This window comes from Odontesthes bonariensis, chromosome 15 (assembly GCF_027942865.1).
Source record: "Odontesthes bonariensis isolate fOdoBon6 chromosome 15, fOdoBon6.hap1, whole genome shotgun sequence".
NCBI classification, from domain to species: domain Eukaryota; kingdom Metazoa; phylum Chordata; class Actinopteri; order Atheriniformes; family Atherinopsidae; genus Odontesthes; species Odontesthes bonariensis.
The window spans coordinates 793,385-818,094 of record NC_134520.1 but is presented as its reverse complement, the minus strand read 5'-3'; the positions used below and the strand labels follow the sequence as shown (position 1 = coordinate 818,094).

At 40.9% G+C, this 24,710-nt stretch overlaps 1 protein-coding gene across 1 annotated transcript in view; it reads left to right on the top strand.

Annotated features, from left to right (window-relative positions):
• The first annotated feature begins 7,362 nt into the window (after window positions 1-7,362).
• The window catches only part of LOC142400021 (desmoglein-2.1-like), a 42,196-nt gene continuing 24,848 nt past the window's right edge, over window positions 7,363-24,710 (top strand). The window contains exons 1-4 of the mRNA XM_075484579.1: window positions 7,363-7,514; window positions 15,314-15,439; window positions 16,430-16,585; window positions 20,640-20,778. Of these exons, the coding sequence (XP_075340694.1) occupies window positions 7,461-7,514; window positions 15,314-15,439; window positions 16,430-16,585; window positions 20,640-20,778 (475 nt within the window). The 5' untranslated portion in view covers window positions 7,363-7,460. The remainder of the gene's footprint in view (window positions 7,515-15,313; window positions 15,440-16,429; window positions 16,586-20,639; window positions 20,779-24,710) is intronic.

Here is a 24,710-nt window from a genome sequence, read left to right as displayed (position 1 = left end):
GCTCTTAAATAGGCGGTTGAATAATGAGCCATCACTCTTCCAATTATGGAGTTGTACTATTTTTTTATTTATTTAATTTGCGTTTATGTTTATATTTATGTTGAAGTCAAATAAAACATGGGCCTTCTTTGAAGTGATAAGTCTGTAATTTTAACCTAGGGATTTGTTGCGACTCATGAGGCACGCGCTAGTGACGCTGCTGTTTATGTATGCTATTGCAGTCACCGCAAGTCAAAATGGAAAAGTGCGTACACGGCTTCAGACCTGTCGTGGCGATTTCATCTTTCCTGCGCTCACGATGGATTTGATAAATGCCAACCTTTGCGCAGAAAAGAACGTACACACGACCTACGCATGTTTTTCGTCTTACGCAAGTTTGATAAATGAGGGCCATTGCCTGTACTGTGCATTAATTGGTTTAACATCTTATCATTTCAGATGGTCTGCAATGCTGACTATTTGATCAGTAATGTTGTGGCAAAGTGGCCCGGCTCGGTCCACGACTCCCGAGTGTTTCGGTACTCAGAGATCTATCGGCGCCTATCACAAGGTGAGCCACAGAACCTCTATTGATAATCACTTTTAACATCATGGCTGTGTTAAGAATGTCACTACTTATGAGGTTGTGATGGTAACATTTTGTATTCACAGGTGAATTCCTGGGTGTATTGCTGGGTGACAGAGGGTATGCCTGCCAGCCTTTTCTGCTCACTCCATTTGCGGACCCTCTGGAGGCACAACTGGCATACAACCATGCCCATGCCAGAACAAGGGCCCGGATAGAAATGACATTTGGCCTACTGAAGGCACGCTTTCAGTGTCTGACCCACCTGAGAGTCAGCCCAGACAGGGCATGTGATATCATTGTGGCCTGTGCTGTCCTCCACAATGAGAAAGGAGAGGGCCCCCAGAGTGCCTGCTCTCATAGACTGGGACAATCCTGCCATCTTCCCGGATGACGGCTGTGGTCGGCTGGTCAGAGACCAATATGTGTTAAATTATTTTAATTAATATTGCATGTTTATTTAAGTTGGGCCTGCAATGGCAGAGGAATTTTTGTTAGGTTTTTGTGCTGTATAGGCAAGGGAATTTTATTTGTATAGCCCATTTTTCCAAACAGTTTGTCTCAAACTGCATGCTTTGATTCTGTGCTTTTTGTCTTGTAGAGCACTGTGTGACTTCAGTTTTGAAAGGAGCTGATGGTTTACTTGCTTTGATTCATCCTTGTTCAATAAAGGAACATCATGGTACTCTCTAATGTGTATTTATATTTATATGGTGATGTACTTTATGTGTAGTCTGTGGGAAACTAAATTATCTAATGATTCATCTAAAATCATCAGTTATCTAAAATGATTTCAATTAATGATCACAAATACGATAGGTCAGAGGGCTTCGGCGTTCAATTTAGTAGTGCGAAGGTGCTCTTTGGTTAGACTTACTTGTCACAAAGGTAATGAAGATATCCAAGGCACTCTTCTTCTTTATAAAAAGCTTTTAATAAACTGAGCTAGTTCATACTAGAACAGATAAAATTGCCAACATGTTTCGGCCTACAAAGGCCTTCATCAGGGCTTACAAACAAATTCAAAATACTTCCTTATAATCATGTAAATGTAATGTTCATGTGCGCGTCGTCAGGTCTCCAGACCGTGCGCGCCTATGAACAAGCGCGCCCTGTCCAGTCTGTGCTTGCGCAGGTACCCAAATCAAACATAGTGGACACATTACCCATACCACAGTATTCAAGAAATAAATACATCACACCAAACTCCCTAAAAACAACCACCAGAAATACACACACAACACCAAATCAAAGAAACGCAATCATATCAATGCTATCGTTTAAACCCGGGTGTGACATGGCGTTTAAATTATGAATCCATCTGCTCTCTTTTTGGTTAAGAAGTCTTTGTCTATCCCCTCTTCTTGTGTTTATGGGGATGTGGTCAATGCCTATTGCAGTGAAAGAGGCAGTTCCGTTGGGATGTGCTTCTGTAAAGTGCTTTACAATGGCGTAATCGCAATTGCCACTTCTCACTGCATATTTGTGTTCCGCCACACGGTCCTTCAAGCGCCTTTTGGTGCGTCCGACATAAAAGGCATCGCAAAGAGAGCATCTCAACATATAAACTTTTAAGACCAAAAATCCATTCCATCATGGCACGCAACAAAGAGGACCCCGTACTGTGTCTTTTAACTTCACTAGTGATGAAGAAGATCACGCTATGCCGCACACTTCCATAAGTGACCATTCGGGAAACGACAATTTTCCAATGCAGAAAGAAAGACACAAGATAACGAACAACAGAGGAAAAGGGAGAGGGAGAGGAAGGGGAAGAGGAAAAGAACGAGAAGAGGCCGTAAACGACCCAAGTCCCTATCCTACACGGAGCCGCAGGACTTAGTTATAAATCTCTCAGACGCATCCCTCTCACAAGCACAAGTCAGTGTACTGTCGAAAGGACTTACTTTTTCACCCACAACTTCCTCTGATAACTTTGACGTAAAAATTGACCTCTATAGGTTTTACAGATCTTTACACATTAAAGCATGGTACAAGCTGAATCCATCTGGGCCCTCAGTGACCAATTATTCTAATACACCTTTTAAGCCCAAATCAGTTTTCTGCCCAATAGTACAAAACGCCACCTTGAATACTTTTGAGAGGAAAGTCAGCTATGAGATAGAGCAGGTGCTCACAAAGAAAAACACCCAGTACAGACAAAACCTGTCTAAAGATGAAAGTGATGCACTCAAAGAATTAACTAACAATAAAGACATTGTGATAAAAAGAGCTGACAAGGGAGGAGCTATTGTGGTTTGGGGATACGAACAATATGTCAAGGAAGCACAACGACAACTCAATGATGAGTCGTTCTATCGACCTATGAAAACAAACCCAATGGAAACACTAATTAAAGAACTTCAAGAGCGACTACTAAGAGCGAAGGATGACAACCTCATCTCATCTCAAGAATTTGATTTTTTATACAAGCCATACCCAAGGATAGCCTCTTTCTATCTTTTACCCAAAGTGCATAAAAACATAACCAACCCCCCTGGCAGACCAGTCATCTCCGGCAATGAAAGTCTACTGGAGCCGATATCCAAGTATGTGGATTTTTTTATTAAGCCGTTGCTCCTCACACTGCCAGCATTTATACAAGACACAACTGAAGTGCTATGTAAAATCAAGGACATGACTGTCAATTCAGATTGTATTCTAGCCACTATGGATGTTGAAGCGCTTTACACAAATATTGACCACCAAGAGGGTTTGACAGCTCTTAAGCACTTTCTGAATACTAGGCCATACCCACATAACCCACCTACTGAATTTCTAATGGATTTAACGGAGTGGACATTGAATAATAATATATTTTTATTCCAAGAGAAACTATTCAAACAGATCAAAGGCTGCGCTATGGGTGCTTGCTTTAGTCCGTCTTATGCCGGCTTGTTTATGGGAAAATGGGAAGAGGACTTTGTATTTGGACATAACAATATCTACAAAGACAAGGTAGCCTGGTGGTCAAGATATATTGATGACGTCATACTGATATGGGATGGCACCGAAGAGGAGCTGTTAGGCTTTCATAACTATCTGAACAACACTAACGCAAATATAAAACTATCATTGGAGTACAGCAAAACGAAAATCAACTTCCTAGATCTGGAAATCACCAAAGACACGAATGGACATCTACATACTTCTATCTACAGAAAAGAGACACACAAAAACACACTATTACATGCAAAAAGTTTTCACCCTCCTTCCTTAATTAACAACATCCCCTATGGACAATTTCAAAGGCTGCGCAGAATTTGCGATAAGGAAGACGACTTTGAGACGAAAAGCAAAGAGATGCTGGATCGCTGTAGAGAACGGGGTTATCCATCTAATGTACTGAACACAGCCCTTGCTAAAGCCCAAGCACAGGAGTGAAGCGAACTGTTAAAAAGAAAACAGAAAGGCAACGACAACAACAGAATGTTTTTCGCAACGCGCTATAGCACAGAGGCCAACGACATCCGCAAGATCATCAAAAAAACCTGGAGCTTTCTCCAATGTGATGAAGCATTAAGGGACACTTTTAAAGAACCCTCGATTTTCTCTTTTAAAAAAGCCCCAACAATAGGTGACAGAGTAGTGCGCAGTCACATATCCACCAGGGAACAACCAAAAACATGGATCCCGCAAAAACCTAATGGCACATATAAATGTGGGCATTGCAAGATTTGTGACATTGTGATGAAATCTACTGTTTTTACGCACCCTAATACGCACAAGGTTTTTAATATAAGACATTTTATAAACTGCCAAACTACTCATGTCATTTATATGTTGAGATGCTCTCTTTGCGATGCCTTTTATGTCGGACGCACCAAAAGGCGCTTGAAGGACCGTGTGGCGGAACACAAATATGCAGTGAGAAGTGGCAATTGCGATTACGCCATTGTAAAGCACTTTACAGAAGCACATCCCAACGGAACTGCCTCTTTCACTGCAATAGGCATTGACCACATCCCCATAAACACAAGAAGAGGGGATAGACAAAGACTTCTTAACCAAAAAGAGAGCAGATGGATTCATAATTTAAACGCCATGTCACACCCGGGTTTAAACGATAGCATTGATATGATTGCGTTTCTTTGATTTGGTGTTGTGTGTGTATTTCTGGTGGTTGTTTTTAGGGAGTTTGGTGTGATGTATTTATTTCTTGAATACTGTGGTATGGGTAATGTGTCCACTATGTTTGATTTGGGTACCTGCGCAAGCACAGACTGGACAGGGCGCGCTTGTTCACAGACGCGCACGGTCTGGAGACCTGACGACGCGCACATGAACATTACATTTACATGATTATAAGGAAGTATTTTGAATTTGTTTGTAAGCCCTGATGAAGGCCTTTGTAGGCCGAAACATGTTGGCAATTTTATCTGTTCTAGTATGAACTAGCTCAGTTTATTAAAAGCTTTTTATAAAGAAGAAGAGTGCCTTGGATATCTTCATTACTAATGATCACAAATGTTTCAATAATGATAGTGGGTTAAATGTTTTAACAATATGTTCTAGGCAGTGGAATAAATATTGGTTTCCAATTGTGGCGACCGCTGACTGAGATAAGGAATGAGATTAAATAGATCCTGGAACTTAGCCTGGTCTGGAGCAGGCTAGCTTCACAGAATAAATCTCCATGGTAACTAACGTCTGAACATATCCCACTTCCCTTATCCCACTTTTGTGCAACTGGATCACGGATAAGTTGATCCAGGATAGCCAACATATCCCCGCTTAATCCCTTATCCTACTTTTGTGCAACGGGCCCCCGGAGGGTGTTTGACCATCACAATAGAAATGAGGAAGTGGCTAGATGGCTATTCCAACTCAAGGCTCACAGAGTGCAGCCGAGTTCTCAGTGGAGTTTCGTACACTAGCAAGTGGATTCCAGGTGGAATGAGAGTATTTCTGAATTCATTATCTGAGAGTCTTAAGGATAAATTAGTGCTTTGTGATACCCCTTCTGACCTCAACTCTTTGATTTCTCATTATCAAGCTGGATAATCTGTGTAGTCCCTGCTTCCAAGCAGCAAACACCGTAACAGGCGCGGCTGTCAGCAGGCGGCAGCAGGCAGTGATACGAAGGGAGAGAAAATAGGGCCAAGAGATTGTGAGGTCTGACTTTTTCCTGGAGAACGATTTTGTGATGCAAATGTATTACTCTGTTGAACGCATATTGTTCTGAGAAGCAAAACGCTTTATTTTTTAAACCCCAGCCAACTAGCCGGACTACCTTCATCAACACCAAAACGAGGCTGGAACTCTGCTCACAGGATGCAGCAGGGGGTAAGAAGATGTTCAGAAATGATGCTGTTGATATGCAGACATCCCAAGTTCCAAAAACTCATTGCATATTTATCTATCCTATTTATTATCAACATATTAAATTGGGGATTTTTTTAAAGGCTTTGACAGGCTGGATACAGATAGTTAGATACTGTAGCTGGCTAGTTAAATATAGGCCTACACAATTTAGTAACTAAATGTGTATTGATACTTTAAATAAGTGTTTGATACGTTTTGCTTTATTTTATAACAGCCTTTAACCTACAGAAATAAAATGCAGATGATGGTGCGTTCAACTTAGCCTACCTCCACATGTTTTACAGTCATTAAGTCTGCCGTGGGCAATACTGAAGTCACTATTGCATACAGTGCACCTCGCCACGGTGTCATCATTCTTCACCTTCACTAGGCATGGGTATACTTTAGTATATTCTGCTGTAAAATGAGTCATATATTTTCGTTTTTTACTCAAGGATTCACCCTCTGCCATTTGGCAGGATGCACAGTTTTGAGTGGTAACTTAGGTGACTGTCAGAGAGTAAATCGAAGCCCTCCCACACCGAACATTATTGGCTTATTTTGCTGACTAAACCAATCAGCGCCCTCTGACAAGCAGTCGCCCTGAGCAGAGCATCGCTTTGGACAGATACGCACAGGTTTCACAAGCAACCTCTCCGCACGGCCCACACCCCTCTGTCTCTCTCTCTTGCCCGCGCAGTCCAAACGCGCATGGTGCACGAGTTATTGTGTCGCCTGCACGCTCTCACTCGCATTGAAAAAAAAAAAAAAACACTCCCTCGCATAGTCTAAAATCCGGAATATTTTATCCGACTCGCGTGCATCCGTGATTAACTATCAATATCAGGGAGACTCCCGGAGCTTCCGGGAGACTTGGGATGTCTGCATATATGGGATGTCATACAGCTTCATGTCAAAAGAGGCGAACTATCCCTTTAAATCTGGAATTGGAAGCAGCAATCTATTGTGTGACTGGTTCCAGCCAAAGGACTTGGAGTGAGCATTTTACTTAGCTAGAGTATGCTCATAACTCCTTCATCAGTTCAGCCTCTGGAAAATCACCATTTGAATGAACATCAACCTCCACTTCCCTACACCTCTGAATCCAAAAAATGTTCGTGCCACTCTCTTGGCCCATTTGAAATCGAAAGGATCATCGATCTACTGTTCAGCTCAAACTACTAAGGACTATGTGGATTCATCCCACGTTTCATGTTTCCCAGATAAAACCTGTGTCCACCTCTGATCTAAAACCTCCTTGAACATAATAGCTCATATTATCAAACTGGAGAAGCTTTTAATGATTGGTCATTTCTTTATAACTACAGCCCTATTTTCATTTACTTGTCTGTCCTTTTAAGAGTTTCCAGGTGTTCACCCTGAGGCATAACCTGAACGTTTTGAACAGCACAGCAGACACACCTTTGGGAAATATGCAAGCCTGTGACATCTGAAGTTACAAAACTGAAATGTAGCGGGGGGTGGGGGCAACGACTGACATAAGGTATAGAAAAGGATGACAAACAAGTCTCAAAGTCTTGTTCTAGCACACTGAGAAACCAGAGGCTGACATATACTCTGGCTTATCCTTATGGCTTGGTTTTCCTTCCCAGGAGTTAGCCTGCTTCTTCTATTGGCGTTCTTGGTGAGTACTATTGATAAAGCTATTCATAACGTTCAGCTTGACGCAACAAGACTTGGAACAGAGACTGAACCTGTTACAGGACAGATTAATCAATTTCCTTATGTGCTCGACTGTAATAAATATAACCAATAATGACAAACATTAGATAACACTAGATATGACAGCATTTTGATCAACTTAAATCTTTTTTTAAGGCCAGGTGTGAGGTTTGTTTCCTTTTTAGTTCCACTACCCACATATGTGTAACCTACAGCATTACTACCCTTTGTACAGCAGTCAGAACAGATAAATTAAAAGTTGCTTGACACTCCATGAGAACTCGTTTTATGTTGCGGTAGCATAGATGAACCACACTGAAATGGAACTGCTTTTTTGAGACACACCTAACTGCAACGTATGTCTCAAAATGCCTTACAAAAGTGTGCTCTGCAATTTTAGCCTTACATGTTGGAATTTAAACACACTAAACATTCTTTTATCACCAAGAGTGTAGAAAAATTCTTCAGAATTTGCAAAATGTCAAACAGGAAAAAAGATCTAACATCCATTTAACATGTGCTTGTGTATCAATCACATCAAATTTAATTTCACATGATTTAAAATGACCTAGATGTAATATAATTTCATTTGTAGACTTTTCTCTGACAGTCAGTCAACTGCCTCCCTGGAAAACAGTACAGTAATGTAAGATAGAGCCTACAAGCTGTGAAAGATTTCTGTTCTATGAATAAAAGGGGAAAATGATAAAAAATTATTTTCATTATGCAGAATATTCCACATAATAAAAATAAAAGTATCAATAAAATGAATTGGTGCACATGATCTTTGTGAACCATGCATACTCACTTTCACTCAATATAGATCAAAGTGCCATTCCACCATGCAACCCATGGTTAAAATGTGTTTTACAAAAAAATGAATGCACATTTCAAGTGGAAAATAATAAAAGGATAGAGATGGAAAACCCACACAGGTTAAACCTTAAATTTACAGGAAACAAGAATGAAGGCTACCTTCGGACAGAGCACACAACTTGGTGTGTGCAGTTTATGTTTGACAAAAGAGATGGGTATGTGGCACTGAATGGGATTAGTTTCCAATAGACCATAAACTAGTGCAAGAAATCTGACAGTTTCACAAAAATTTGAGAAAGACATCGATGCATTATTATATTTTGTTTTTATATGTTGTGTAACAGTGTTTATTTAGCAAAATGTCAGTCAAGTTCAGCGTACTTAAGAATGTAAGACCACATTAATGTTAAATAAACAGGGGACATGTCACATGAGTCTAACTTCCTGTTTCCAGTAGCCTTACGACATAACTGAATATTGACAGATGGTCTTTCAGACAGAGCATACATAAAGTCATTTCTAGTGCTAATCTGTCCTAGTCCTTAGGAGTTGTTAAAGTAGCTCATTGGAAAGGGTTGAAGAAAAAAAAAATTGAACAAAAAAGATCAGCATGCTAAAGTTCATCCATGTCATTAAAATGTTGGGTATGGGGGCTATCTCGTGCACAAACTCTGATAAGTTTCAAAGCAAATATTCACATTTACTTCACAAACTGTATTGTCACACTGAAAAATTTCCAGTCGAAATAAAGATCATGATTGCAACTTTACTGCAAAATTTCCAGATACAATTACACATTAATCAACATTTTAATGACAATAAAGTATACAATGTGTTAAATGTGTCGTATGTATTTTTGTAATGAAAAATAACACTTCTTATTCTGCTGAAATATCTATTATAGTTGTGATGTTTCTAGGTAAATATTACTGCTGCATACATGGGTATGTTGTGTTTTGCTGTTGTACGTGTTAAAAGTTGAGGCTAGAGAGTAGCATTTTCCATAATTCGTTAGCGATGTTACTGTTCTCTGAGTATTATTTGGAACACTTGAGTGAAATTTGGGGACATTTAATTTCTGATTATTAAAAATATCCTGGAACTTGAGATCAAGCAAGTATAGAAAAAATAAATAAATGTATCATTTACAATATAATATCAAACTATAAAAGTTAAATGACAAGCTTCTATAAACTGACCACTTTCAGTTTTCAGTTAGTTTATTTTAAAATTTCACCTGGGTTCAAGCACACATATGACTTTACTTGGCCATATCTCTCTTCTCCAAGCCTGAGAAACACACGATGCTGGTGGTGAGGGGTGTAGACAACTGTTGATAAATTGAGTTACAGTCCCCTCCAAAAGTATTGGAACAGCAAGGCAAATTCCCTTGTTTTTGTTGTTCACTGAAGACATTTGGGTTTAAGATCAAAAGATGAGTATGAGACAAGAGTTCAGAATGTCAGCTTTTATTTCCTGGTATTTACATCTAGATGTGTTAAACAACTTAGGATATATCACCATTTGTATTACACCACAGCATTTTTTAGGTGAGCAAAAGTAAAGGAAGAAATAATCTTAAAGTAAGTAACATTTAATATTTGGTGGCATAACCCTTGATTGCAATAACTGACTCAAGCCTGCGACCCATCGACATCACCAAACTGTTGCATTCTTCCTTTGTGATGCTATTCCAGGCTTTTACCGCAGCTTCTTTCAGTTCTTGTTTGTTTCGGGGGGTTTCCCCCTTCAGTCTCCTCTCCAGGAGGTGAAATGCATGCTCTATCGGGTTAAGGTCAGGTGATTGACTTGGCCAGTCTAAAACCTTCCACTTTTTCCCCCTGATGAAGTCCTTTGTTTTATTAGCAGTGTGCTTTGGGTCATTGTCCTGCTGCATGATAAAATTCCTCCCGATTAGTTTGGATGCATTTGGCAGACAAAATGTTTCTGTACACTTCGGAATTCATTCTGCTGCTACCATCATCAGTTACATCATCAATAAATATTAATGAGCCCGTTCCAGAAGCGGCCATGCATGCCCAAGCCATGACATTACCTCCACCATGCTTCGGGATCATAAGCAGTTCCTTTCTTTCTCCACACTTTGGCCTTTTCATCACTTTGGTAGAGATTAATCTTGGTCTCATCAGTCCATAAGATTGTGTTCCAGAACTTTTGCGGCTCATCTCTGTACTTCTTTGCAAATTTCAATCTGGCCTTCTGATTCTTACTGCTGATGAGTGGTTTGCATCTTGTGGTATGGCCTCTATATTTCTGCTCTCGGAGTCTTCTTCGAACAGTGGATTGTGATACCTTCACCCCTGCACTGTGGAGGTCGTTGGTGATGTCACTTACTGATGTTTTGGGGTTTTTCTTCACAGCTCTCACAATATTTCTGTCATCAACTACTGTTGTTTTCCTTGGCCGACCTGTTCGACGTCTGTTGCTCAGTACACCAGTAGTTTCTTTCTTTTTCAGGACATTCCAAATTGTTGTGCTTGCTATGCCCACTGTTTGTCCAATGGCTCTGATTGATTTTCCTTATTTTCTCAGCTTCAAAATGGCTTGCTTTTCTCCCATAGACAGCTCTCTGGTCTTCATGTTGGTTTATCCTCTTTAACAAGAAATTCAGTCTTTATAGGTTTAAACATGCAGAGCTATTTAATGTTTGAACAATCAACCTTTAAGGCAACACCAGGTCAACAAGAAACACCTGTCAGTCACATGTTCCAATAGTTTTGCTCACTTGAAAAATGTGTGGGTTCAAACAAAGGGTGGTATGTCCTGAGTTGTTTAACACATCTAGATGTAAATACCAGGAAATAAAAGCTGACATTCTGAACTCTTGTCTCATTCTCATCTTTTGATCTTAAACCCAAATGTCTTCAGTGAACAACAAAAACAAGGGAATTTGCCTTGCTGTTCCAATACTTTTGGAGGGGACTGTATGTGTAAATAAAGTGAAATGACACAGGGAAAAAGTATTTCAGCTACCCAAAACTCTGAATTAGATACAGCACATATAGGAAAGAAGTACATTCAATACTTGGACCCAACCAAAACGTTCCTGTACATTTCACCTCTAAATTTGTCATTCTCCTGTGTAGGCTTCTTCCACACCAGTATTATGATCATGAAATACATAACAAGTAACTCAATCCATTTAACTGTTGGATGTGATCACAGCTGCTCAGATGTGGTACCTTAATGCCGTCGCTTGTGAAAGATCCAAACATTTAATCATTTTTAGGGAGACAGTGGATCCTTTTTGTTAATCCAATTTGGGAAACTGCAAAAACAGTTTTGCCATCTCGGCAATGTTTTCATAATTCAATAACAATCAACAATAGCAGAATCTCAATATGTACACTATTTTGCCAAAAGCATTCACTCATCTGCCTTTACACACACATGAACTTCAGTCACCTCCCATTCTTAATCCATAGAGTTTAATATGACGTCGGCCCACCCTTTGCAGCTATAACAGCTTCAGCTCTTCTGGGGGAGCTTTCCACAAGGTTTAGGAGTGTTTCTGGGAATCTTTGACCATTCTTCCAGAAGCACATCTGTGAGGTCAGACACTGATGTTGGACAGAAGGCCTGGCTCACAGTCTCCGCTCTGATTCATCCCAAAGGTGTTCTATCGGGTTGAGGTCAGGACTCTGTGCAGGCCAGTCAGGTTCTTCCACACCAAACTGGCTCCTCCATGTCTTTATGGAGCTTGCTTTGTGCACTAGTGCAGTCATGTTGGAACAGGAAGGGGCCATCCCCAAACTGTTTCCACAAAGTTGGGAGCATGAAATTGTCCAAAATCTCTTGGTATGCTGAAGCATTCAGAGTTCCTTTCACTGGAACCAAGGGGCCAAGCCCAGTTCCTGAAGAACAACCCTACACCATAATCCCCCCTCCACCAAACTTTACACTTGGAACACTGCAATCAGACAAGTACCGTTCCCCTGGCAACCGCCAAACCCAGACTCCTCCATCAGATCGCCAGATGGAGAAGCGTGATTGGTCACTCCAGAGAAGGCGTCTCCACTGCTCTAGAGTCCGACGCTGCATCCGACGCTTTGCATTGCACTTGGTGATGTATGGCTTGGATGCAGGAAGTTTGGAGGTCTGCAGCGATCATTTTACGTGGCCGACCACTTCCTGGCTGAGCTGCTGTCGTTCCCACTCGCTTCCACTTTGTTATAACACCACTGACAGCTGACTGTGGAATATTTAGTAGCGAGGAAATTTCATGAATGGACTTGTTGCACAGGTGGCATCCTATCATGGTGGAATTAACCGAGCTCCTGAGAGCGATACATTCTTTCACAGATGTTTGTAGAAGCAGTCTGCATGCCCAGGTACTTAAATATATACACCTGTGGAAGTGATTGGAACACCTGAATTTAATTATTTGGATAGGTAAGTGAATACCTTTGGAAATATAGTCTATCTTATATACACCTACTACTGTACATATTTGGTCATTTTTTAATCAGTTCTGTGAAAAAAAGCAACTCTATAACATAAGACCATTGTCACAATATCATCGATCATTAAGCTATATGGCAAACCACGTCCAGAGGCAAGGCAAGGCAATTTTATTTATAAAGCACAATTCATACACAGGGCAATTCAAAGTGCTTTACAGCTACATAAAATCACAAGAAGGCAATAAAACCATTAAAAAGGAATAAAAAAAAATAAAAGAAAGAAATTAAAAAAGAAAGAAATTTAAAACCCATTAAAATAATCATTAAGTAATTAAAAGTGAAGAGTGCAGATAAAATACTTTCAGGTGTCATATGCACAGCTAAATAGAACTGTTTTCAGCCTGGATTTAAACATTGTCAGAGCTGAGGCCTGTCTCACATCTTCTGGAAGACTGTTCCAGATTTTAGGGGCATAAAACTGAAACGCAGCCTCACCTTGTTTAGTCCTGACTCTGGGCACCAGCAGGAGACCCCTCCCTGAGGCAGGAGACCCCTCCCTGAGGCAGGAGACCCCTCCCTGGGGCAGGAGACCCCTCCCTGAGGTTCTCAGAGCCCGAGTTGGTTCATATGGCTCTAACATGTCAGAGATGTACTTTGGCGCTTGACCGTGAAGAGACTTGTACACCAGCAGAGCTGTTTTAAAGTCTATTCTCTGAGCGACAGGAAGCCAGTGCAGAGACCTGAGCACTGGACTAATATGGTCGTATTTCCTGGTTCTAGTCAGGACTCGAGCAGCAGCGTTCTGGATGTACTGCAGCTGTCTTACAGCCCGTTTAGAGCCCAGTGAGCAGGCCGTTACAGTAGTCTAACCTGCTGGAGACAAACGCATGGATCAGTCTCTCTAAGTCTGGTTTAGAGACTATTCCTTTGATTCTGGCAATGTTTTTTAGATGGTAAAAAGCTGCTGATGTTAAAGATTTAATGTGGCTGTTAAAGTTCAGGTCTGAGTCCAATATTACCCCGAGATTTCTAACTTGATAGTTAGGTTTTAGAGAGAGAGTCTCAAGGTGACTGATAACACTTTCTCTTTGTTTCTGTGGGCCACAGACAATGATTTCAGTTTTGTCTGAGTTTTGCTGGAGGAAATTGTTTTGCATCCACACACTGATCTGTTCGATGCAGCGACACAGTGTATCTACAGGCCCGTGTTCTCCTGCCGTCAGTGACACGTAGATCTGAGTGTCATCTGCATAATTGTGGTAGGACACATTATAGCTGCGTATTAGCTGGCCTAGTGGAAGCATGTACAGATTGAACAATACGGGTCCCAGGATTGACCCCTGGGGAACCCCACAGGTCATAGCCATTTGGTCTGAGACACAGTTACCAATTTCAACAAAATATTTCCTGTCCTCCAGATAGGACTTGAACCAGTTTAAAGCACGACCAGAGATTCCCACCCAGTCTTCTAACCTCTGTAATAAGATCGCATGGTGAACTGTGTCAAAGGCAGCACTCAGGTCCAGCAGAACTAAGACTGTGACTTTACTAGCATCTGTGTTCAGGCGGATGTCATTTGTCACCTTGATCAGAGCTGTCTCAGTGCTGTGGAGGGGCCTAAAGCCTGATTGGAAAGTATCAAAAGCATTGTTAGACAGGAGAAAGTCACTAAGCTGTTGGTATACAACTTTTTCTAGGACTTTGCCAAAGAGGCAGTACATAAGGATGCTCTCCATGGTGGAGCGGTAAAAAGACACAAGCAGTCTCTGGCTGATATTGTTCTTCCTGAGGATTCTCAGGAGGTGGAGTCTTCGCTGTGCCTTCTTCACCACCTGAGTGGTGTTCTTGTCCCAGGTCAGTTTCTGCTCTATGTGAACTCTCAGGAAGCGGTTAGGAAAAAGTTAGTTTCTTGCTGTTTTTTGCTGGTTAAACTTCAGCTTAAGATCTTTCTAACAAGCACCTGAAGGTCTCTGTGGGCAAATGTTAATAACCCCGTGCCTAAAGTGTGAAATGTCTCAATCAGCCTCACCTTTTCCCCGGCGCACTTCTGCACGTTACTGTATGAACACGTTGTTGTGAGTTACACAAAAACATGGGTATTTCCCCGGGGGGTAATCAGATGTGCTTCCACCACCCCAGAGAGAGCAGTGTCACCCATAGTGGCGCCGACTCTCTGTTGTATAGGCCCCTCACAGATATGTTGCTTTGTCAAATGCTTTACTTCTGTTTCCTATTTGTCTTCTGTTTCATGTGTCTTAAAAATCTGAAAGAAGAAAGATCGTTTTAAAAAAGAAAATGACAAGTAAATGAAAACAAAAGTGAGTTTGCGTTTATTCACACTAACAGTTGAAAAACATCTGATCTTAACTTGAAGTATGCATGAGTTGATGGAACATAAGGGGCAATGTTGGGTTCAGTGTCTTCCCTTCAACATGTAGAGGCTCGCCGATCTTCCATGGGGGGATGACCACTCTAATATCTGAGCCATGATCGCTAACAACAACCTCCTTCATGGTTTCAGATGATCAGTGCTGAGGCACGGGAGAAGAGGACAAAGACACTGAGGAGGATGAGGAGAGAGTGGATCCTTCCTCCCGCCAAGCTGAAGGAGAACACTGACTACAGTCATTTGGAATTCATTGCAAAGGTCATTTTGCTTAACTTGACATAAGACTTAACATACATTGCCATCATAATGGGCAAGAAAGTTGGAAAAGTTCCTAAATGAGCTTCAAATATCTAAAAACAAAATGATCAGCGTGTTTTAAACAGATTATTGGCTGGTCTCCCACTAACCCAAATGTGAACAGGCCTGTTTCAACTTGAAAAGAGACAGTTAAAGCAGTAATATAGAGAATTTGGCCCAAGGCAACAAGCCCAAAACAAAGTTTCAAAAACTTGTTTTGTTTCTTTAACTGTTAGGAGGGAGCCAAACAAAACTCTCTCACACAAGAAACCATGAACATCCATTTTTTCAAGATTTTGAGGAAAGGCCTTTGTTTTTTGTAAAGAATATTATATTTTTTGTTCAAGGTGAAGGTGATCCTGAGAGTAAAAGTACTGTCAGTTAGCATCTGCTGGGTAGAAGATTTCTCTTCAACTCATACTTGATAAAAGATGCTAAAGTAGGTGCGTTTTTTTGTCCTACATGGCTTTTAATGTCTGGAAATGCATATTTGCTTTCTTACCGTGACTTTCTTACAGATAACATGTCTCATGTGTTGAGTGTAGAATAAAGATCACATTTATAATATTACTGTGGGAAAAACATCCAACCATCCATCTTCTATACCCGCTTGATCTAATTTAGGGTGGCGGGGGGCTTTGAGCCCATCCCAGCTGTCATTGGGTGAGAGGCAGGGTACACCCTGTACAGGTCGCCAGTCCATCATGTTCACGTTCCATGTTTTTGGACGGTGGGAGGAAGCCAGAGAGATCCCACACATATACAGAGAGAACATGCAAACTACACACAGAAAGGCCCCAGCCGGGATTCAAATCTGGAACCCTGTTGCTGTGAGGCGACGGTGCTAACATCCACACCACCGTGCAGCCCAGGAAAAAAACAAATTAACACTATTAGCTAAGATTATTTCTCATATTGGCATTCTTTTTTTGTCTTTATTTTTATTTCTAGATTCGCTCTGATAAAGAAGAACATGATAAGTTGGAGTATTATCTCACAGGACCAGGAGCTGATAGACCACCCTACAACCTTTTTGTGGTGGATCATAACACCGGATTTGTCCGCATCACTGACATTCTAGACCGGGAAAAATATTCATCATACAATGTAAGTCATTCTTTAAGGAGGACATAGGTTCTTTGCCATTTCCTGTAGCATCTATACTGTTGATATGGGATGATGGCTGTCCACATATGACCAAAGGCTTATTTAAAATGTTAAAGTGATTGTATTTAAAATAGCTGATTATTAAACAAAACCACAGGTTTAATTTGAACTATAACATCATTCCATCAAAAAAGCTTGGAGGAAGGTTTTGCTTATTTTTCAAAACAAAGCTGAAAATATGTTGTCTGCTTAATCTAATTCTGAACGTTTGACAGCATGGCTCCATAGAGCAGGTGTTAAACTGGACCTCTCATTTATTGACAACGTCAAAAACTGTAGATCAGTTAAAATCCTATATCCTATATCCAGCAAGAATGCAAAAACCGACACCACTTGGTCTCCTCAAGTCCAGAATGCTTTTGGATTCTTGCTCACAAAGGTGATGGAACATTACAGTGACTAATACATGTTTCAAATATCTCAGTTTCATCACGGGATTGTTTTTATACAAGTTGTAAATTAAATATACATTCTAAAGATCCACCAATGATTGCATGATATTTAAACTTTTTTTTTTCTATAACATCCATGGTTTTTGGAAACAACCATTGCATAACATAATTAAATGCACATACACAATTTTTAAGGCTTCAGGCAATTGGTTCTCAGCAAAACTGCTACAGTAATCTTTTTATTGACAATCATGTATACTATAAGTCATTCCATCAGCTAATCAGTTCTGTGCATCAGTCATCAGACAAGAAATATTTTTGCCATTTTGAAGAGAATGATAACTATTGAAAAGAATAAAAAGCAGGTCTCTTAAAATGAACCACTCAGATCCTTTTCAGAAAATACAACAAATTAAATTCTTAAACAGCATAGATATATGAAAAATAATTTAGCATATTAGTGTATTTATATGTTAAGTTGAAACTGTCAATATTGTCTTTTCATATTTTCTATAATGGTATTGATAATAACAATATTATAGAACACTACAGTATTTGTATTCTACCCAGTGTTAACAAGTGTCAGTTGTTAACATCTGTTGCTTTTTCCTTTCCATCTCTGCCCACTATAATGATTGAATCCCTAATAAAACCTCTTATTTACTCTACTTCGGTTTCTGTCTTCAGAGATCAACAAATCAGAAATAGCAACTGAAATTGTGACTAAATGTTCTACTCTTCAACTAGCTGTCACAGATTTAGATAATGTGACTTTTTCAGATAAAATCATTTCTTATAAAGCCTGTGTTTCATTTTCTGTTGTGCGCCCTTGTAAACCTACTGAGAATGTTACTTCACCTGCAGCTCACAGCCAGGGAGCTGAGGGAGGAAAAGGGGGCGCTTTCACTTCTGGGGCTCTCTTGGGTACACTTAAACAGAATTTAGCCACGCTTTTGGTGAAAATAGTCGGTTACAATGACAAAAAGGTCTAACTGAGTGCAGCTCAGCTTGTCGCTAAAAAAATATAGACATAACCCTTCACATGTACATTAGCTGAAGTCTGTGGTGTGAAAGTATTGACTGTCCATGTGAAATATACATACCACTGAGCAGTAGCTATGAGGTTGTGTGGATAAAATGAAACATTTTTTTGTAATCAAGTTTAAATTATTCAATAAATTGTTTCAGTCCTTGTCTATAATCACTGAAGGCAGATAGACGAGACTTTTAATTTGCCAGAGAGAGGCAGGAAAGTCTTCTACAGCACTGAATCTCTCGCTTGACTTGAGAGATTTATCCAGGTAATGGTCTGGGGTTATCCTTACTGAGTCCAGGTTGGGTTCCAGAGTGGAGGGGAGGATGCTGGCTGTGGTGCAGTGGTACTGAGTCAGTGGTGGGGCGAGCAGACAGGGTAGTGAGCAGGTAAGTGTCTCAGAATCCACAGGAGAATGCAAGATCCTTAACTTGGAAATCCAGAACGAGGTGAGCAATGAAGGAATTGGTACTGGGAATACAGGAGAACAAGGTAAATACACAAAGGAAGATGCAAAACATGAAGCACAGAAGTTGGACGGATTACCACTGAAGTAGTGAGACAATCTGGCAAAGACTGGTTGCTCCTGCAGATCCTTAAATCTCCTTAAAGATCCTTAGATCCTTAAAGCTGAATAGGTGCTGCACCTGGTGCACCTGGTGCCCTCGTTAAAGACGCCAACAACTCCACCCTACAGCAGCTGCGTCAGCTTCCCTCAGTTTTGGTGCATATTGGCATCAATGATCATAGACTGGCTCATAGACTGGGGCGGCCGTGGCTCAGTGGTTAGTCGGTTGTCCAATAACCAGAAGGTTGGCAGGTTCAATTCCCACTCAAAAAGATTGGTGAAACTGACAGCTGGAGGGGAGTCAGTCCACCTTGTCATGGCCGAGGTGCCCTTGAGCAAGGCACTGTACCCCCATGCTCCCCGGGCGCTTTGAATGGCTCCCCACTGCTCCAGGTTGACATCTGTCCCTATGAGTGTGTGACCCTGGATGGCGGAGGACAAATTTCGTGTGTATGCATGACCAATAAATCTGATCTTAATAGAGGTTAGAAAAACTTAAAGAACACACATAATGCCCTCTTTAAACAAGGAAACCCCTGGGCATGAACAGGCAGAGGGCTGCCTGCAAACCCCCGGGCAGGAACAGGAACTGGGCTTAGTAGGGCATCATCAGTGCCTTTGGTAGGAACAAGGACCAGTGAGGCGTGGAAGGCCAAGTCCTATGCATAAACTGGGACAGAATGAGTGTTGACAGCAAAGTCCATGGCAGGATCAGGGCTGACACCTGACATCAACTGTGGACTGGGTTGTGCTGTGGTTTGGGATGTAGAAGCATGGACCTTGGTATAGGCTGCGGCATGCATGTAAGCTATACCAACTTTCTTAAGCATAGTTATACTGTAGTATGGTGTTGTAAACCTCTTCAGCCTCCACCAGCAACTCTGCCACTCACAAACCCCCCCAAACTAAGGCCTAGCCTGAGAACTTAAAATAGGCCTGTGAGAGCTAATACAGACAAGGTAGGTCTCTGTGGTCTGGTGCACTTCCAAACATTGTGCAAGTGAAAGAGGGCAGTTTAAGAATATTAATTTAAGTCAGTTAAAGGGTTTTTATTAGTAACAATGAACTCCCAAGCTTCTTTACAATGGGCAGCGTGCTGGTATATGAGTTATCATTCTCAACTAAAAGCAAGGAGGTTAATTGTTTCAATCTCAGTGGGGTGTTTCTGTGTGGAATTTAGAAGTTGTTCTTGTGTCTGTGTGGACATTTTCCAGATACACTGTTTACCTTGCATACTCAAAAGCCTATTATATTAACTTGTTTTTCTAAATTGACCAAGCTGCAAGTGTGAGCATGCATGGCTGTGTGTCTCTGTTCGCACTGTGATCGACAGACAATCTGTCTAGATGTTGTATGTCTCTCACCCAATGGCTTGGGGTGGTCGGTGGCGTAGTGGGTTGAGCAGGCGCCCCATGTACAGAGGCCACAGTCCTCGCTGCAGCTGGCCCCGGTTCGAGTCCTGGATCAGACAGCCTTGGCTGTGTGTCATTCCCCCTCTCTCTGCCCCCTGTTTCCTGTCTCTCTTCAACTGTCCTGGCCATTAAAGGCATAATAAGCCCCAAAAAATAATACTAAAAACAACAATAATTATAGGCTTTAGAGGTTATGAACCTGCACATAATATAAGTGCCCAAAGAAGATAGATTGAATAATCCAAGTCAATACATGCTTTGAGCCAACTGTCCAAAACGGTTGGGTTCATTTTTGAAGTTATGCCTTTAAACTTCAGATCTCCAGATTTCAAAATCTCCTTCATAGTTTTTCAGTGGATGAACTTAGTTCAGCTCAGTTTTATTGGAGTTTGATTTATTGGATTTATTCAGAAGAAGTTGAATGTGATAACCAGTACCAAAGGAACTGGCTCTAAAAGCAGAGGTATACAAATTCCATAAGGTGTTTTGCATCTGATAACAGTAAAGCTGATTCTAGAATACTGTTTTACATGGTCAAGGACCATTTATATACTCCAACCGTGTCCTATTTACTCATGTAACCCTGCAGCTAACAGGCAGTGCTCGATTCGTAAATGGGACCCCAGCAGAAGAAAACATTCCACTGTGTGTCAATGTCGTGGACCAGAACGACAACCCTCCTTACTTTACACTGCACACTGGGAGCATCACAGAGGAAAGCAAAAAAGGTAAATCCAGACTTCACACTGTACTTCCACCAACCTTCTAGTCTGAGTTATTGTACAAACAGTACCCTCTGCAAATCAAGATTCAAGATATTTTATTTGTCACATACACAATCATACAATGTGCAGTGAAATTTTTTCTCGTCCTGCTAACAATAAAAATAAGAATTAAAATTAAAATGAATAATACAAGAGAATAAATGAAAAAATATAAAATGTACAATATTCACAAATATCACAAGACTTTGATTATTTTTTGTTAAAAAAGTATAGAAACTGGCTGCACGGTGGTGTGGTGGTTAGCACCGTCGCCTCACAGCAGAAGGTTCCAGGTTCAACTCCCGGCTGGTTCTTTCTGTGTGGAGTTTGCATGTTCTCCCCGTGTATGCGTGGGTTCTCTCCGGGTACTCCAGCTTCCTCCCACTGTCCAAAAACATGCCTGTTAGGTTCATTGGTGTCTCTAAAATTGTCCTTAGGAGTGAGTGTGAGTGGTTGTTTGTCTGGTTTGTCTCTAATGTGTCCCTGTGATGGACTGGTGGCCCCTCCAGGGTGTACCCCCCCTCTCGCCCATTGACCGCTGGGATAGGCTCCAGCCCCCCCGCAACCCGACCGACAGATTCAGCGGGTATAGAAAATGGATGGATGGAAGTATAGAAACTTGTGTATCATAATAATGCATTTGGTTTTCTCAGTCATTTAGTTGAAAAAACTTTGAGTCAATGACAGTTTGGCAACATTTAAATCAAAGTGTGATGAGACTGGTATCTTTGGCTATGCCACCAGCATTGTTTATAAAGAAACACGCGTAAGAGCATGTATAGTTCATTAATATTAAACTCACGAGTAACTAAAAGCTCAAAAGACGCATTATATATTACATTATTAAGTAATAATAATTATTATTACTTTGTTGTTATTCAGTCTTGGTTATTGTCCCTCTCAGACCTGAAAGGATATTTGTGTGCTTTTACTATGCAGTGGTCATGTTGCATTAGACTTGATTCAGAGCTAACGTGATGCTTTATTTCAAGACACATGAGCAATTACTTTATTTCAGAATTGTTGACAAAATAAAGACATTGTCAATGATTTACAATATAAGCTAAATATTTAGTTTCAAATTATTTCTATAGAGATTGAGAAGGCTTTATTAAGCAGTTTGAAGTTTTTCCAAAAACTCAAGTGTTTTTAAACACTGTTTCTGTGTAATCATGATTTTCTTAACAAAGCGCTAAGTTTAGACGGGTTAAGTTGAAGAAAATAATTACATTAAACAATAAGGCAAGCAGTTTGTCCGAGTTGATTGAAACTCGGACAAACATAACATTCTCCAGATCCTCCTAGGGGATCGTGAGATGTTTGCAGAACAGAAGATAAATATACAATCCTTCAAGTGAGTTCTAGATCTGCCCTGGGCCTCCTTACAATTTGATGTGCCCAGAAATCTCCAAAGAGAGATAACCAAAAAGCATTCTAATCAGATGTCCAAATCTCCTCAGCTGATTCCTTTGGATGAAGAGGAGTAGTGGCTCCACTCCAAGGTTCCACTTGATATGCAAGCTTTTAACCCTGTCACTCTTCAAATTAAACTTGTTTCAGTCTCATGTATCTGCGATCTCTTTCTTTTGGTCACTACCTAAATCTCATGACCATATAGGTGAGGGTTTGAATGTAAATGCTTTCAACAACTTCACAAAACACATGTGTTTTGGTCAAACTATGGTCAAACTATGATAACTCCATGAAGGAGCGCCAGGGGTAAAGCTCGAGTCCACTGCTGCACGGCCCATGATGAATACCACATTGATCCCCCTTAATCTGAGGTTTTACAATGGGCTGAGCCTTTTTCCAACACCCAGGAGTAAACTTTCTCAAGGTAGCTGAGTGGTTGCCACCATGACAGACATCTACAACCTTCTGGTCACATCTCCTGAAAGCCACAATGGAGGCCCTTTACAATTTCTTAAACTACATTGCTTCCTCTTCTGTTTCCACCTCATGTCAGGATTTCATCGCTGTAAAAACATCTGTACTTGTTGGCTGAAAACTGCGCTGTGAGCAGTCTTCCTTCATAGATACCGGCTTGTATGCAGAAAAAGGTGTGGCTTGTTTTCACTGACTGTTGGTCGGTTCAGATTCCATTGCCCCAGCCTCACTCTGTAGTTGAGAAAAACTCCTGGTCTCAAAGACTGAAGCCTCCATCTGATGTTCTGTTTGTTGGACAGACCTAAACAGGTAGTAAAATCCAGTCTTCCCCACCACTGCATTTAAGTCACTACCAGGTGGTGATCAGTTGATAGCTCTGCCCCTCTTTTCACCTGAGTGCCCAAGACACTTACAGTGCCTTGCAAAAGTATTCACCCCTCGTGGTTTTTTTTACCTATTTTGTTACATTCCAACCTGTAATTTAAATGTTTTTAAATCTTATTTTATGTGATGGATCTGCACAAAATAGTTTAAGTTGGTGAAATGAAATAAGAAACATATATATTAAAAAAAATAAAGATAAAAAACTGAACATTGGCATGTATCCACCCCCTTTGCTATGAAGCCCTTAAAAAGTTCTGGTGCAACCACTTACCTTCAAAAGTTACATAATTAGTGAAATGAATCTAAGTGTCAAATGATCTGTCAGTATAAACACAGCTTTTCTGAAAGGCCCCAGAAGCTGCAACACCACTAAGCAAGAGGCATCGCACCATGAAGACCAAGGAGCACTCCAAATAGGATTTCCTTATTTTATTTCTTTATTTTATTATAATCTATGTTTGCGTGTATAATTTTTATACTATTCTTTTTTTAAATTAATTTTCTGTAATGGTGCTGCTGGAATCTTAATTTCCCTGAGGGAACCTTCCAAAGGGATCAATAAAGTTCTATCTAATCTAATCTAATCCAAAAAAAATCAGGGACAAAAAAATATCCAAATCCATCAAATCCATCATCTACACATGGAAAGAACATGGTACCACAACAAATCTGCCAAGAGAGGGCCACCCAGCAAAACTCATTCTGAGCAAGGAGGGCATTAATCAGAGAGGCAGCACAGAGACTAAAGGTAACCCTGAAGGAGTTGCAGAGTTCCACAGCAGAGTATCTGTCCATAGGACCACAATGAGCCGTACACTCCATAGAGCTGGGCTTTATGGAAAATTGGCCAAAAAAAGCCATTACTTAGTGTTAAAAATGAGAAGGCGTGTTTTGAGTTTGCCAAAGGGCATGTGGGCTACTCCCTAAATGAATGGAGGAAGGTGCTCTAGTGAGATGAGCCTAAAATTGAACTTTTCGGCCACCAAGGAAAACGCAAACCCAACACATCCCATCACCCCAAGAACACCATTCCCACAGTGAAACATGGTGGTGGCAGCAGCATCATGTTGTGGGGATGGTTTTCAGCAGCAGGGACTGGGAAACTGGTCAGAGTCGAGGGAAAGATGGATGGTGCTAAAGACAGGGATATTCCTGAGCAAAACCTGTGTCAGTCTGCCTGTGATTTCAGACTGGGATGGAGGTTCACCTTCCAGCAGGACAATGACCCGAAGCAATACTGTTAAAGCAACACTCGAGTGGTTTAAGGAGAAACATTTAAATGTGCTGGAATGGCCGAGTCAAAGTCCAGACCTCAATCCAATTGACAATCTGTGGTTCGTCTTGAAGATTGCTGTTGACAAGTGAAAGCCATCCAACAAGAAGCTGTTGGAGCAGTTTCGCCTTGAGGAATGGGCAAAAGTCCCAGTGGCAAGATGTGGCAAGCTCATAGAGACTTATCCAAAGCAACTTGCAGCTGTAGTTGCCCTCCCCTGCTCTACAAAGGACTAACTTTAGGGGGGTGAACAGTTATGCCCCCTGAAGTTTTCTGTCATTTTGTCCTATTTATTGTTTGCTTTAGAATAAAAAATAAAAAAAATCTTCAAAGTTGTAGGCATGTTCTGAAA